General features: G+C 37.4%; 4 protein-coding genes across 7 annotated transcripts; 1 reads left to right on the forward strand and 3 right to left on the reverse strand.

The window, feature by feature from the left end:
* Window positions 1-245: 245 nt before the first annotated feature.
* Window positions 246-2820, reverse strand: LOC103866051. Of its 2 annotated transcripts, XM_033290512.1 has the most exons (2): window positions 1740-2820; window positions 246-1703 (listed from the first exon to the last, which is right to left on the reverse strand). In XM_033290512.1, exons 1-2 carry the CDS (start codon window positions 2277-2279, stop codon window positions 429-431), a joined length of 1815 nt encoding a protein of 604 aa, XP_033146403.1. In that variant the 5' UTR covers window positions 2280-2820; the 3' UTR covers window positions 246-428. The 2 variants fall into 2 exon arrangements, with proteins under 2 accessions (XP_033146403.1, XP_009142176.1); XM_009143928.3 differs by having other exon boundaries at window positions 246-2817.
* A 1098-nt stretch (window positions 2821-3918) lies between these two features.
* Window positions 3919-7547, forward strand: LOC103866052 (CMP-sialic acid transporter 2). Its single transcript, XM_009143929.3, has 14 exons — window positions 3919-4178; window positions 4375-4540; window positions 4637-4753; window positions 5006-5062; window positions 5322-5399; window positions 5539-5643; window positions 5758-5880; window positions 5975-6052; window positions 6251-6320; window positions 6413-6520; window positions 6639-6772; window positions 6861-6940; window positions 7042-7087; window positions 7193-7547. The coding sequence occupies exons 2-14, from the start codon at window positions 4385-4387 to the stop codon at window positions 7241-7243; spliced, it is 1203 nt and encodes a 400-aa protein (XP_009142177.1). The 5' UTR covers window positions 3919-4178; window positions 4375-4384; the 3' UTR covers window positions 7244-7547.
* Window positions 7548-7941: 394 nt separating this feature from the next.
* Window positions 7942-10555, reverse strand: LOC103866053 (PTI1-like tyrosine-protein kinase 3). The gene is made up of 7 exons (XM_009143930.3): window positions 10257-10555; window positions 9631-9820; window positions 9142-9519; window positions 8807-9080; window positions 8596-8728; window positions 8433-8519; window positions 7942-8351 (listed from the first exon to the last, which is right to left on the reverse strand). The coding sequence occupies exons 1-7, from the start codon at window positions 10290-10292 to the stop codon at window positions 8217-8219; spliced, it is 1233 nt and encodes a 410-aa protein (XP_009142178.1). The 5' UTR covers window positions 10293-10555; the 3' UTR covers window positions 7942-8216.
* A 699-nt stretch (window positions 10556-11254) lies between these two features.
* LOC103866054 (plant UBX domain-containing protein 11) lies at window positions 11255-14172 on the reverse strand. 3 transcript variants are annotated; one of them, XM_009143933.3, is made up of 10 exons: window positions 13886-14172; window positions 13622-13709; window positions 13501-13553; window positions 13341-13422; window positions 13036-13101; window positions 12881-12948; window positions 12582-12803; window positions 12093-12522; window positions 11771-12013; window positions 11255-11696 (listed from the first exon to the last, which is right to left on the reverse strand). In XM_009143933.3, the coding sequence occupies exons 2-10, from the start codon at window positions 13707-13709 to the stop codon at window positions 11464-11466; spliced, it is 1485 nt and encodes a 494-aa protein (XP_009142181.1). In that variant the 5' UTR covers window positions 13886-14172; the 3' UTR covers window positions 11255-11463. The 3 variants fall into 3 exon arrangements, with proteins under 3 accessions (XP_009142181.1, XP_009142180.1, XP_009142179.1); XM_009143932.3 differs by having other exon boundaries at window positions 13501-13556; window positions 13622-13728; XM_009143931.3 differs by having other exon boundaries at window positions 13501-13556; window positions 13886-14171.
* Window positions 14173-14332: the final 160 nt, after the last annotated feature.

Below are 14332 nucleotides of genomic sequence, written 5' to 3' on the forward strand. Positions count from 1 at the left end.
GTGGTTTAAGATATAATATTACTAAATCTCATCAGAAATATATGAAGTGTTGAAAAAATATAAAAATAATTTCATTGTAAATATCAAACAAATAATATAATAATATGTTTTACTTGTATAAAATATGTATACATATAAATTATTAATTTATAATTTTAATAGAATTATATATTTACATAAAATTCTTTAAGAAAATATTATCTTATTATTTTATCGATTTGTGTTAAATTTTAAACCACTCTAAATTGAAACCAACGAAATTTATTAATTTATAGATATTATTAATTTATAGTTGTTTTACTATATGTTAAACCAAACCAGTGTAGTCCAACAAGAAACATGCATCTACAAAAGAGAGAACATGTAAATATATACATAATAACAATAGCTAAAAGAAAATATTTTAATGAAAGTCAAAACTCGGTTCTTCATTGAAGTCTGAACTTCTTCAGCTTTTGCCTAAGAGCCTCGATTGCAATCTGTATCCTGTTGCTTTCTCTGCTCCTCACTTCCAGAGACGCCTCACGCAAGTTTTGAATCCCTCGACCCAATTTCGCAATAGAAGGAGCTGAAGGAAGAGACACAGCTGCACATTCTATCCCATCTCCATAGAGAAGCAGTCCTGCACAAGTTGAAAGACTGGCTCCAAACGTTGCCAATGGCAAGGCACCGATTGGTTTTGCTCTTCTTTTCCTCATTATCTCATAGAACGCAGCTCTCATGGCAGAGAAGCTCGTCTTCTCAGCTGAAGCTATAATACTATGCGTCACTGCTCTGATCTTCTCAGCTGATAAAGAAGCTTTCGCCAAAGAAGTTGATTTGGCTCCGGAGCTAGCAAAGCCAGGAGCCATCACTTTCGAGGGATAAGCCACTTTGGTAAACGCATAGGTCATTGCCTTGTGGGTATGCGTCAAGAAGAGGTTCAACGAAGCTGGGACTTTGAAAGTCATAATCTTGAATAACGGAGAAGCAGATATAGCCTTGGAGAGTGATGAAGCTCCCCAAATAGCAGTAGCTCCTGCACCAACCGCTACAACTGGTTTATCAGATAACAACCGTTTCAGCTTCGAGTCATTACCACTCTCGTCGTCGCTATCAAAGTCCTGAACCATATGCTCAGACAAATCTTTAACCTCTTGAGGAACACAAGTCCTCCAATGCTGCCTAAGACCCGCGAGGTTACTCGCGTCCACCACCGCCACAATGTTCTTAAACCTCTTAGCCTGGCTGCGGAGAAGATCCGCCATCAGCGCGTAAGACTTATCCTCGGAAGAGAGACTTTCAAACCGAGCTTCGGCTCGGTTCTTGATCGGTAGCCGACCAGCGTTGTTCAAAGCGATTCTTAGACCTTCGACCGCGATTTGGAACAGGTAAACTTCGGAAAGAACATCTGTATCCATGGATTCGCCTCTGTCTACATCGGATAACATCTTTCTAGCGCTGGCTAAAGCTTTCCTAATAGATGGCAGATCATTAAATATGTCGCGGAGGTCCACAAGTAGAGAGTAGATAGATTCAGCAAACGGTGGAACCTCACTAGAAACTCCATTGGCAACACAACTTAACGGGGTAAGCTCTTTACTTAGCTGAGTGATATGAGAAGATAAGAGCTTCAGCATCTGTGACTGAACATCGTTAGTTATCAGAAACCTTCTAGAACCTGACAACACACCAGAGGAGCTAGAGCTTTGTGGTATGAGACTATTAGCTAAACCTTGCACCTTCCCTACTGTATCACTTTCCTCATAAGAGCCTTCAATAGCAGCGATGTTAACAAAGGGAGACTCAAGAACCATGAACGAACAACCAACCTCGGAAGCAGCTCTCTTAGCAGCCAACACGTGTCCGTTAAAGCTAGTCCCAAAGATCTCCCTCAGAACCAAGATCCCAGCAACGCTTTCATACTTCTCTTTGTTAACCTTATCAACAAAACACTGCTTGAGGACTCTAAACGCTGAGGTGGGGATGGAGTCGCTCACGCTCTCCTCGACCTGAGCTTCTCCGAGAGCTGATTTGTTCACCTGAGCTACGACGGCGTCGGGGCGGAGCTCGCGGATGAGAGACTCTGCGTCTGTGGCTGATCTTTGAGATAGATTCTGTGCGGAGAGGATGTAGATGGTTGAGTCGTGCTCAGGAACTCTGATGGCGAAGATGAAGTTTTTGGTGTTGGAGGGGAGTGAGAGTCTCTGAACAATCTCCTTTGATTCCTTTAAGTCATTGCTGAATAGTGAGAAGGGCCATAAGGTTCTCAGAGTAGTGATAAAATCAAATGTCACCATTGTTGGATTCGTCTCCAAAGATCGAGACTTTCAAACAAACCCACCAAGGAAACGAGATGAATTTGTTCGAATTCAATCGAACCGGTGGTTTATTGGATCATGGAGGCGGTTTCGTAAAACCCTACTCAGATCGAATTGGGGGGAAAAAAAGAAGCTTTCTCCAGAAATTAACGATCGAATCGAATCAACACTCGGGTGAATTGATTAAGACAGCGAAACGACGAAATTGAGAATCAGAGCAGACACGAGGAGCAGCTGATGTCGGAGAAAGTACCTGGTTTGTGTTTTAAAAGCTCTTGTCTCTGTCGCGCGACTCGCGTTCTTCTTCTTCTTCTCTGCTCTGTAAGGCTTTAATGAATTTGACTCACTCGCTACACAAAGCTAATTAATTATTTTATTTCTTTTGCTTATTCGGAAAAAAAAATCTGATTACGGTTTATTCAATTATTCGGTCTGGTTAAGTTCGGTTGTGATGGTTTTCTGAATTTAGTCGGTTTTGAGAGTTCGAAAATAATCAGTGAAACTCTACACAGCATTTCTCCGAATCAAATTTGGTTTTTAAATTTAGTGAAGTGTGAAGTTCTTCAGCCTTTGAACCTAAATTATGGTTGTGATTGAACACAAAAAAAATGTGACTAACATGATAACGCTCTGGTGAATTTTTTTTTTTTGAAAAAAAGGTCTGGTGAATCTTCATTTACAATTTTATGAAAAAGAACTTAATTAACAATTGTAAGCATCATTTGTAAAGTGTGAAGAGTGTGGATTCATTGGTGGCGTATTTTGCTTTGAATTGTGTCTACAAGGAAGCTGTGCATGCAAATTGTGTGCATCTTGAATTTAGGGGAAAAATATAGATGATACCGTAAATGTCACGTCATATACATTTATTTGTTAGGTAATTTCTCCTTCATCACAAAAGAATAAACTTAATTTCATTCTCATGTTAATTAAACTATTAAATAATGGTCAAGACATGTGTTTTTCTCGAACTATAAGCTTGATTTTTCATTTTTTTTCTTGCTCCAAAACTAAGCTTGATTAGATCTTAATTTTGTTTTCTTGGCCATCAGCCAACGAACTGGAGCATAATCTCTGAATCAAAACTTATGTATACAAGCCATTGCAGCAAATTATGAAGCTCTCAGTTCATAAAATGAATGCATTAACCTTCAAGTCCTTAATTAATTAATAACTTTATCATTAGGTATCTCCTACAACAACTACAAAATCAATTATTAAGCTCTCAGTTCATAAAATGAATGCGTTAATTAACCTCTACTTCTTAATTAATTAAGACCTGTAATTAGATATTTTCTACAACAACAAAATCAATTAGTGTTCGTGTTTACGTTAAATTAAAAAAAAAAACTTAATTGACGAACCACTATTAAATAATAAAATATTAAAAAATTTCTGACAAGTCCAAGCGAAAGAAACATTTGACCAAAAAAGCCAAAACTTGGATACAATAGTTACGATAACCGATTCAAACCCTCCATCACCCGCGTGACACGTCACCTTAACTAAACCTTCACCACCACTCCTACTCAAACCTTATTGGTCCGTCACAATCACCAACCGTCACCGTAGAAAGAAACAGCCAATGTCTGTTCTGTTTTTTTTTTTTGGTTCCTCCAAAGAAACGCAATAAAACGTGCGAGAGAATAAGAACGCACTTCCAATCAATCAACCGACGGATTCACCTTCTTCCTCTCTCTCTGTATATTCTTCGCATCTTCTCAAGAAGCTCAAGCTTGAGGAGAGAGAGAGAGAGAGAGCTTTAGATTCTTGAGTGTCTGTAAAATTAGATCTCATTGAGATAGAGAGAGTATCCAATTCTACAAGGTTTTGGGCTTGTGAATGCACTTGTTGAGCTGATCTTACAGGTCCATTGAGGTTAGTTTGATCGATCTGGTCTCTGTTTTCTTCACCGGAGCTGATAAAAATGTGACCTTTACAATGTGGCCATGCTTGATTCTGCTCCCAAGTTTACATTTTTATCTTATGGGTTTTGAGATCTATCACGGCTACTGAGATCTGATGGCTCTCGTGACTTGTCATTTTGAATGCTTATGTTGTTTTCATTGTGTAGCGTCAGGCTGATGAAGAACGGGATGGCTGAGTGTAGCGTGTGTCGTTCAAGGAGTATCAAAGCTATAGCGAGGGCTTATGACAACCGCAAGATTAGAGTTTCCTCTAAGCAACGAGCTCTCAATGTCTTTTTGGTGGTCGGTGACTGCATGCTTGTTGGTCTACAGGTAATGTGTTATCTTTCAGTGTTACATCTCTGATTAGTGATTCTTCATTTCATTAAAAAGGTTTTTTTTTTTTTTTTTTTGGTTATGCGGTTACAGCCTGTGTTAGTGTACATGTCTAAAGTGGATGGAAAGTTCAACTTCAGTCCTATTAGCGTCAACTTCTTGACGGAGATCGCAAAGGTTATGTTTGCGTTTGTCATGCTTCTGATTCAGGTAACGTTTCTGTATTGACTTCAGCTCTTTTGAAATATCGTTTCTATTTTTTTGGCTCATTTTAAATTCATTTCTTGTATCTAGAACTAGCTGCTGCTAGATCTTTCTTCTCCACTAGAACGGGTTTTTTTTTTTTGAATTGAATGTTAAAATTTTTTTTTTTTTTAAAACATCCTTTTTACATCAAGTGTACCTTTTCTTAACTGTGTAAAAAATTTAACAGTTACTTAAGTGTTTGTGGTAATATTGTAGGCCAGGCACCAAAAAGTTGGAGAGAAGCCTCTACTATCTTTTTCCACCTTTGTCCAGGTACCTCTTCGTTGTTAATTAACAGATTGCTATCTACTGCAAAAGATCCTGTGCTAGGATTGTGGTTTGGCATAGTCTCAGATTTAAAGTTAGTTTCTTGGGCTCTCAGTGTTTCATGAGCTTTGTGTATGTTATAATACATCTGGTTGTGAAAACATTATAGTTTGAAATGTTGATATTATGTGTTATTTTTTTTTTTTTTTTTTTTTTTTACTATTTTACAGTGCAAGTTGCAATAACAGTAGCCCTTATTTTGCAGGCAGCTAGGAACAATGTGCTTCTCGCTGTTCCAGCAGGGTTGTATGCCATTAATAACTATCTTAAGTTCACAATGCAGGTACGCGCTGCTTCTTGTTTGCTTTCTTGTGATAGATATTTGAGCCTGTTGTATTATCTAAACCTTCTCGGCTACTATTAGATTCTGTCTTTCTTATATTTTAATTTTCACACAGCAATTTACTTTTCTGATGTGACAGCTATATTTCAATCCTGCTACTGTGAAGATGCTCAGCAATCTAAAGGTTCTGGTAATTGCTGTACTACTGAAAATGATTATGAAGCGACGGTTCTCCATCATACAGGTCAGGTTCAATAATTTTTGGTGTGATTTTTATGGTATCAGACATTATTACTTACATTTCTTTTTGATTTTCCGTACCTCATGGAATTGAGTTTGTTTTGGCTTTCTGTTGTAGTGGGAAGCACTTGCTCTGTTGCTGATCGGGATTAGTGTAAATCAGCTGCGTTCTCTTCCTGAAGGTGCTACTACTATGGCTGTTCCAGTTGCTATGGGTGCATACATCTGTACCTTTATCTTTGTAAGCTACACTTTTTTTGTACTTATATTTGCTTTTCTTGAAAATTTAGTATGTAAGTGATTTCCTCCATTCACACAATCTTTGCATCTTGTAGGTTACTGTCCCATCCTTTGCATCTGTCTACAACGAGTATGCTCTAAAAAGCCAGTATGACACAAGCATTTATCTCCAGGTTAGCTAAGCGTTGCCACATAGCTTATTTTTCCATATAGCATCAGAGAATTCTAGTAACATTGGAAGGCTTGTGGTGAAACTATATATTATATTGTGTCATTAACTGTGAGAGACATCACTGGAAAGGTCATGACCATCACAGCTTGTGTATGTATATGTTGTGTTCTGAATGTAAAACATTAACTTTGTGGTGCAGAACTTATTCCTCTATGGTTATGGTGCAATATTCAACTTCCTTGGAATACTAGCAACTGTTATATATAAAGGTATGGGTCTTATAAGTAACACAGCAGAGAAAAATATGATAAATGTTGAAACCCTGTTAGACGCATTGCTAACAGTTTGCCACTGTCAACAGGTCCTGGCAGTTTTGACATCTTACAAGGACATTCTAGAGCTACCATGTTTCTGATACTGAACAACGCAGCACAAGGGATTCTATCCTCTTTCTTCTTCAAATATGCAGGTTAAAAAAAAAAGACTATCTAAAATTCATTTCATTGTATATTATTTATTTGAGTAGAAACCTTGCTGTAAGATTGTTTTGGTGGATATTTTTCTAAGTTGTCTTCGTATGGTCTCAGATACAATATTGAAGAAATATTCATCTACGGTTGCCACAATATTTACTGGCATAGCATCTGCAGCACTTTTTGGACATGTGTTAACAATGAATTTTCTTCTGGGGATTTCTATAGTTTTCATCTCAATGCATCAGGTAATCCCATACAAACCTCCTCCCGGGTGTATCAGTTAACTTATTTCATCCATCTCTTAATGTTTAATTTGACTCATACTTCATGCAGTTCTTTTCACCCCTTGCAAAAGTGAAAGACGAGCAACAAAACGGGAACCTAGAAATAGTTAATGCAAAGGATGGTCATAGGTGTGTTGTTGTTCAATGATGGATCATTATTCTTTCTATGAGTCATAGGTATGTTCATCTGCACTGTTTAACTTCTTTTCCTCCTTTGTTATCTCCTCCAGGGCTAAAGACTCATTCATCAACATGGCAGCAGGAGCAAATGAAGAGGTGAACAACACATACACACACATTCCCATCTTAAGTGAAGACTAGTTCTTGTAATTTTCTGACTTGAGCTGAACATATTTTGTCTTTCTTTGTCTGTTTATGCAGACTACTCACCGTGTTGAATCAGATGACAGAGAGCCGCTTCTTCCAAGATAAACAAAACTCTCTCACCGTAAAGAGTAAAAAACACCTCCTCTCCAACCAGTGCCGGTCTTGAGTTTTGGAAGACCAGAAGCGAAAGAGAAAAAAAGGGCTGCTTTTCGCATGTTCAATTAAAAGAGCTTGAATATATCCAAAAAAAAAAAATTTAGTGTCAATAAAATTTTCATTTTCAGTCCACTAGCTTCTTCACTATAATTAATCTGTTCCTCTACAAATTTATCAGGTGTAGAAAAGGTTTAAATTTTTTACATACTATAACATGGAACCAACCATTGAATTTGTTAGTGCTCTTTTCCTCTTCTTTTCTCTTATTTTTGGTGCATCTCATTTTTTTTTTAATTCTCTTTGAAAACATTGAACTACAAAAAGGTGTTGTAAATGAATATATTGTTTGTAAAAGTAAGATACCACGAATGAAAAATAACACTTACATATGATTACATTTGGTTTTTATTGATTTAGTGCTTGTTGATTTAGTAATGTCTTTTATGTAGCTCTATGTAGTTAACTCAGATAGCTAGTTAATATATGTTGTCATCTATATTTAAGATAATACTAATAGTGGAACATGTGGATGAGGATATAATTCAAAAAGAGGTTAACCATAACCGTTGAAGCAGAACCAGATAACATAACTATATACATTATCTCATAGCTTTTTCTCTTCAATAACTTGACCATGACACATTATGTTTAAAGTAATTAATCAAAAAAAAATATTTGTTATAAGTGTGTACATTCGGATTATATTCCATGAATGAGAGGCTTATAATAGTAAAACAACAAACAATTTTTAGGTGATTATCCATCAAAAACGTTTAACACAACAAATCCATGTTCCTCTACTCACCATTTCTTCCTTAATAACTTCCATTTACAAAATCATTTGTAAATAGAAAAATGAGAAACAAAAGAAACCTTGAAGCCATGAATGAATCCAATATGCAAGAACCACAAAGAAGAATAATCAAGTGTGAGGGTTAGGAGGAGGAGCAGCTGCTCCTGAAGACCTCAAGAGTGGTTGAAGAGCTTTTACTACAATGCTCATGTTTGGCCTAAACTCTGATTCATATTGCACACACAAAGCTGCAACTGCTGCAAGCTGTGGTTTACCATCAAACAAACAAATCTTAATTAGCTTCAAGTAATGTTCAAATGAATATGAAGTTTCTAGGTTTTATACCTTTGCAACTGCTTTAGGAGGGTACTCCCCTTTGAGTTTTGGATCAACACATTGCTTCACTTTGTCTTCACTCAACCTTGGAGTAGCCTAAAGAAAACATAGCCAAGAAGAGTCTTGGTTAATTCAAGAAAGTAACAGAACATATTCATATTAAGTTACTAACCCAAGTGACAAGACTTTGTTGACCACGAGGCATTGTATGATCAACCGGTTTTCTCCCGGTTAGGAGCTCCAAAAGCACAACTCCAAAACTGTAAACATCACTCTTCTGTGTCAACTGTCCTGTCATAGCATATCTGCAAACCCCCAAAACATATTGAGTCACAATCTTTTAAATTTTCTAAAGAATCAAGAACGTTCTGATCTTATCTTACTCTGGTGCATGATAACCGAATGTCCCCAAAACTCTAGTGGAGTGAAGACGAGCAGCCATATCAGGAGCTTGGTTTGACAGATTGTAATCAGCTATCTTGGCTTTGAAGTCTTCAAATAGAAGCACATTGCTAGAACGAATATCTCTGTGGATAACAGCAGGTTGAACTTTCTCGTGTAAGTATTCTAATCCTTTAGCTGCATCAACTGCAACTCTGACTCGTTGCATCCACTCAAGTGTTGGACCAGGTTGTGCTCCTTGAACCCCCTTCCTTCCTGTTTGACATCAAGAAGATCAATCTCCATACGTTTATGTTTGAGCAGGAAACTTTCATACCGTGTAAGATGTCGTGTAATGATCCCATTGTTGCAAACTCATAAGCAAGGACACGAACATTGCCTTCAACACAATAACCAAGAAGCTGAACAAAGTTGTCATTATTCAGCCTTGAAACCTTGGAGACCTGAGTCAAGAACTCAACGTTTGTCTCTGGTTCAGATGCATTATCAAGCTTTTTCACAGCCATGGCCTTGCCATCATTAAACTTTGCGTAGTACACTCTTCCATAGGATCCCTCCCCAATCAAAGCCTTTGATCCAAAGTTCTCAGTCTTTTCTTTGAGCTCAGCCAATGACATTGTAGGCACATCAATAGGAGGAGGCTCCTTCAACACGGCAGGCTTCATAGGAGGTGGTGGTTTCTTATCATTACGTCCTACTCAAGCAATAACATCAACAAAAGGTACTTAGCTTGTGTACCAAGAAAGCAATCAAACCTAAAATACAGATTAAAATCTCTCAGAGAATGTAAAGAAAAGATCGATACCGTAGTCGTAGTGGCGAGTAGGAGGTGTTCTGGATCGGTTATGTTCAACTCTAGGGTGGTTAGATTCTTGTACATGACAAGAACAGCACAACCACCTACGCATCTTCCCTTTCTTGCCTATATCAAGATCGTCTACAGATCTTGGTTTATCTAACCGAACAAAGCGGCTGCTCGGTGAACGATCCTTTGCCTGCAAGTTACATCAACTTCACTAATCAATGAACTGCTCTAGATTAATGCTAAAGAAAAATAGAGGAAGGGAAAAGTCTAATGAAACATTGGCTTTTACCTCAACTTTTTAACAGTTAATATACATAGATTGTATGATCTCCAAATTGTATTAAAAATATTATCAAAATTTTGCTTAGAATGCTTATAGTTTCCAAAATCTCCAACGGTCCTCTTTCATCAAATCAACGACATTTGTCTCTAACATCATCATCAATGATGAAGAGACAACCTAGGTTTGATTATGCAACAATAGGCCATGACTTGCCCACCAAGATACTTGTTAACAACTTCGTAAATAGTAAAAGATGAATACAATGCGCATTGTTAAAACTATTTACGTGATCGTACAATTTGAAAACACAATGTAGATATATGTAATGATGAAAGATGTTTACCACTTGACCACCACGACGATGAAAATCACGATCCATGACGCAAAAAAGCAAACAGAAACAAAGGATCAACGAGCAATAAACCAGAGAGGACGAATCAAAATGAGAGGCTACAGGGACAAAGGGAGACGAGCTGTGATCAAGGAACAAAACACAAAAGATAAAAAGGAAGAGAGAAGAGAAAGAAACAGCAACAGCTAAGAAAAGAAAGAAAGCGTAAAAAAGAAGCGACAGAGAGGCATTTGATCAAGAATAGAACTAACATCCCATTTTTGGCCAATTATAATATTGTTTTTAAGCAATATGTATCTCTCTCTCTCTCTCTCTTTCTCTTTATTTATTCTTTTGATTTGGGCAGAGATAGACGTGGGAGAAATGATTTTCTTGGCGTGAAAAAGCCATGGAGAAAGACAGAAGAGCAACGTGTGGCTAATGAACTAAAGGTGGCAACAACAATAGAATATTACATTTTCTTTTATTATTTTCAAAGGGAATGTTTCAAACTTCTTTTAATGAATATAGAGCTGTTGAATCTTGATCCTTAAAACATGATATAACTAATATCTATATGGTTCTGACCCTTGACTTCTGATATGTATGTAGAGTCTTATAAAATGATAATTATAAATAGAATTTTGGCTGAGTTTATAATCAAAAGAAACACAATATATGGTTGGAATTTTCTATCCACCAGATAAAAGGGGACTCGAGTGTTTATTAAATGTCAAAGAGGTTTTCAGAGTGCGTAAGACTAATCTTTCCCCAGATTATTAAAATGAATTATCATTGATGGGGTTCATCTATAAACATACAAAAAAAATTATCAAGTTGATCACATATATACATTTTGGTGATGTCAAATGCAGGATTATACAATCTAGGTCCAAGATGACCATATTTCTTTAAGGTAGGGGTTGTAATTTATTTTTAGAACCGAAATTAACCAAAAAGACTATAATAAAAATCTAAAATAGTGCTTAATTTGTCTTATATTCTCTATATTTCTCTTAAATTGATTTTCATTTTCATTATCTAAAATTTATCTTTCAAGTTTTGAGTTTAATATGAGTAACTGATAAAACAGAAACATAAGGAAACATTTTGTAGCTGGTCAACCATATAAGAGAGTAAAAGTATAAGAAGAGTTCAGTAACTCGGAACTGTTTCTGTTGCAGCACTAGATCCAAACAGAGCTCAAGCTGTCTCATTTTCATCGCCTATCATTACTGTCTCCACCACCGCTTTCACCGCCATACTGTGTGGAGTTTCCATTCCAAAACGCGTTTCCATCACCAAACGGAGCGTCTTCTTCATCGTGTCTCAGCGTATGGATGTTACTTCCAATCCTAGATGTGGTTGGCCTCCTGTTCCTAACGTTTCCCCTACCTTCTGAGCCCGCTTGCGCCGGAGTGCTTCTCACCTCTGCATTGGACGCAACCGGCACTAGAGACAGAAAAAAAAAGAGTTAAAGCACTTACATGACACTCTGATGCATTAGAAAGGGTTTATGAGCTCACTGTACTCCATGCTGCCTCGAGGTTCTGGAGCAGAGCTTGATGCACCGCCGAAATATGAAAATGGGTTTGCATAAGAGAGTACTCTTCTAAGATAACCAAAGTAACCGCCACTGTTTGTGTCTGTGTTGTTGTTAGGCTCAGAGTAAGATGGTCCTCTTTGATATACGGTTGCTCTTTTCCTCGGAACTACTACAAGTGCTTGTCTACCGAGCAAACCCAACTCGGACAGAGACTTATCAAGATCTGCACAGATCATCATAGATCAATAAGAAGCTGCCTTTTAAGGTAGAATATGTCGGATGCATTGGAGATTTTGACGTACCTTGGTCACTATAAACCTTACGAGGGTAAGGAACAGCAAGATCATAAGCAGCACCTAGTTCGGTTGTTGTTTGATTGCTGTTCACATAGTCCTTGACCATTCTCAATGTACTTGTTACAGAAAACTTCTCTTGAAGGTTAGCACCATCAGGTAAACGAATGTTTAAGTGAACATCAGATGGTGGTTTCCAACTTTCTCCATCCTCTCCTCCTTCCTCCTTAGCCTTTACAATCTCTTCTGTAGCTACAGATTTTGGTAAATTAATATCCCTCTCATCTTTGTTTATCACGGTTTCTTGTTTCCTTTTTCTATCTGTAGAAGATTTGGATGTACTACTATCATCTGGCCTTGGGGCTGCAGGACGAATGGGTTCCTTCTCTGCCTGAACAGAAGATGCTGGCTGATTACTGGGCTCAGCAGATTGTTTGACCTGTTTAAGAACACCATGTAAGACAACATCAAAGGCTAAAGTAATGTGGAGATACAAACCTTAATAGCAGCTGTGCCATCATTCTTTTCTTTGGTTGATGCAGATGTCACCGTTGATTTTCTCTCTGAGGGTTGAACACTTGTTCCAGTTGATTGAGATGCAGCCATTGTATCTGAAGTACTGCCTTCTTCAGAAGGTAAGACAACATTAGAAGCACTAGAAGTAGGTTGCTCTGAGTTTTGTGATGCAAGTGCTGCTGAAAAGATACTTGCAGTTGTTTCCTGAAAACGATAAAATGTCCAACCCATTAAACAACATGATAAACTCATAAGTGAAAAAGTGAAAGATAAGCAGCTACCTGGATATGAAGTCCCAACCAAGCCTTCTCTAAACTGGATGCGAGATCTTCAGCAGCAATAAACCCCTCTGAAAAAATAAAAGGAAAGAAAAAAAAACTTTGAGCAGGTTTGCTTGTCTATATACTCTTGACTAAAAATACATATGATCTTTTACCATTTTTCCAAACTTGTGTACCACTGAATCCAATGGCAGCTATACAAGGAACAGATGAATATGGGTCTAGAAACTGATGTAAGGATACATATAAAATCAACAAAAAAAAAAAGAAATTGCATTACACACACACACACACACACAAAGGTATAGTTGGATAAACCAGCTAGAGTAATAGACTAATAGACAGCACAGGTAAATCTATAGTCCTAGACTCTAGTTAGGTCCATTCTTCATAAACTATCATCTACTCTACCACAAGAGCTAGAAAAGAGTTGTCTCATAAAAAAAGAAAGCAAGGATACATATAGCAGAGAAGTTTGTGGCGTCAACACTTGCAGCTTGGAGATGCAACAAAACACAATACTTGGACAGCGACTGTGCCACCTGTAATAGTAGCAAACACACGACAATAATGTTAGGAATGAAACAATGACCTTTGATTGCAAATGTGGAGAAACCTACGGATGCATCAGTCCACGTCAGCTTGTTCAACTTATCCGACTCCTCTTCATCCTCTCCTTAAGCAAATTCAAATTTTCAGTATAAAAGATGGAAGCTTTAAGATTGAAATCACAAACTTTACCAGAGATGTAGACAACAAAAAGCTTCTTCTGTGTTTTAGCTTCGAGTATGGCTTCCATAACAGAGCCCTTGAATGTGAGAGCTTCCATCTAAACCAATCAAAGATTCCTTTTTTTTTTTTTTTTTAACAAACCAATCAAAGATTCCAAATTTCGAAAAAGGGTTGATCAATTAACAAGATTCAATTGAATCAAACAACTCACAGAGCATCCTAATAAGCAGGCGATCAAGCAGAAACCTTAGAACCCTAAATTAAGCACCTTACCTTTGATCGGATCAAACCCAGAAGAAGCTTTTCAGATTTGAAGGAGAAACTTCGCAAGCAGCTTTTAGCAAGACGAAGAAGAATCAAAGAGAGGAGTCTAACTGTGAGATCGAACGCCGTTAAGACTCTCCACTCGGCAAGTCGACTAAACGTCACCGTTAAGTTAACGTCGTTAAGCGTTTTAGTTTTTTATATTTTCCCGGGGGTCCATTAGTTCTTTAAAATATCCATATACGCCACTTAAGTTTTATATTTGTCCAATTTAGACCCAAACCAACAAATTTTCAAGAATAAAAGAAAATTGTAGTATTGTTCCATTATCAAACCACTATCTTCGTATGGATACATTGTGCCTTTACTTTGATCAAAACGGTCCCCAATTATAACAGCTCCTATTGGTCTATGAATCCCCTGTATCTCCAAGAGTATATCAACAATGTCACATCT

Source organism: Brassica rapa, chromosome A04 (genome assembly GCF_000309985.2).
Source record: "Brassica rapa cultivar Chiifu-401-42 chromosome A04, CAAS_Brap_v3.01, whole genome shotgun sequence".
NCBI classification, from domain to species: domain Eukaryota; kingdom Viridiplantae; phylum Streptophyta; class Magnoliopsida; order Brassicales; family Brassicaceae; genus Brassica; species Brassica rapa.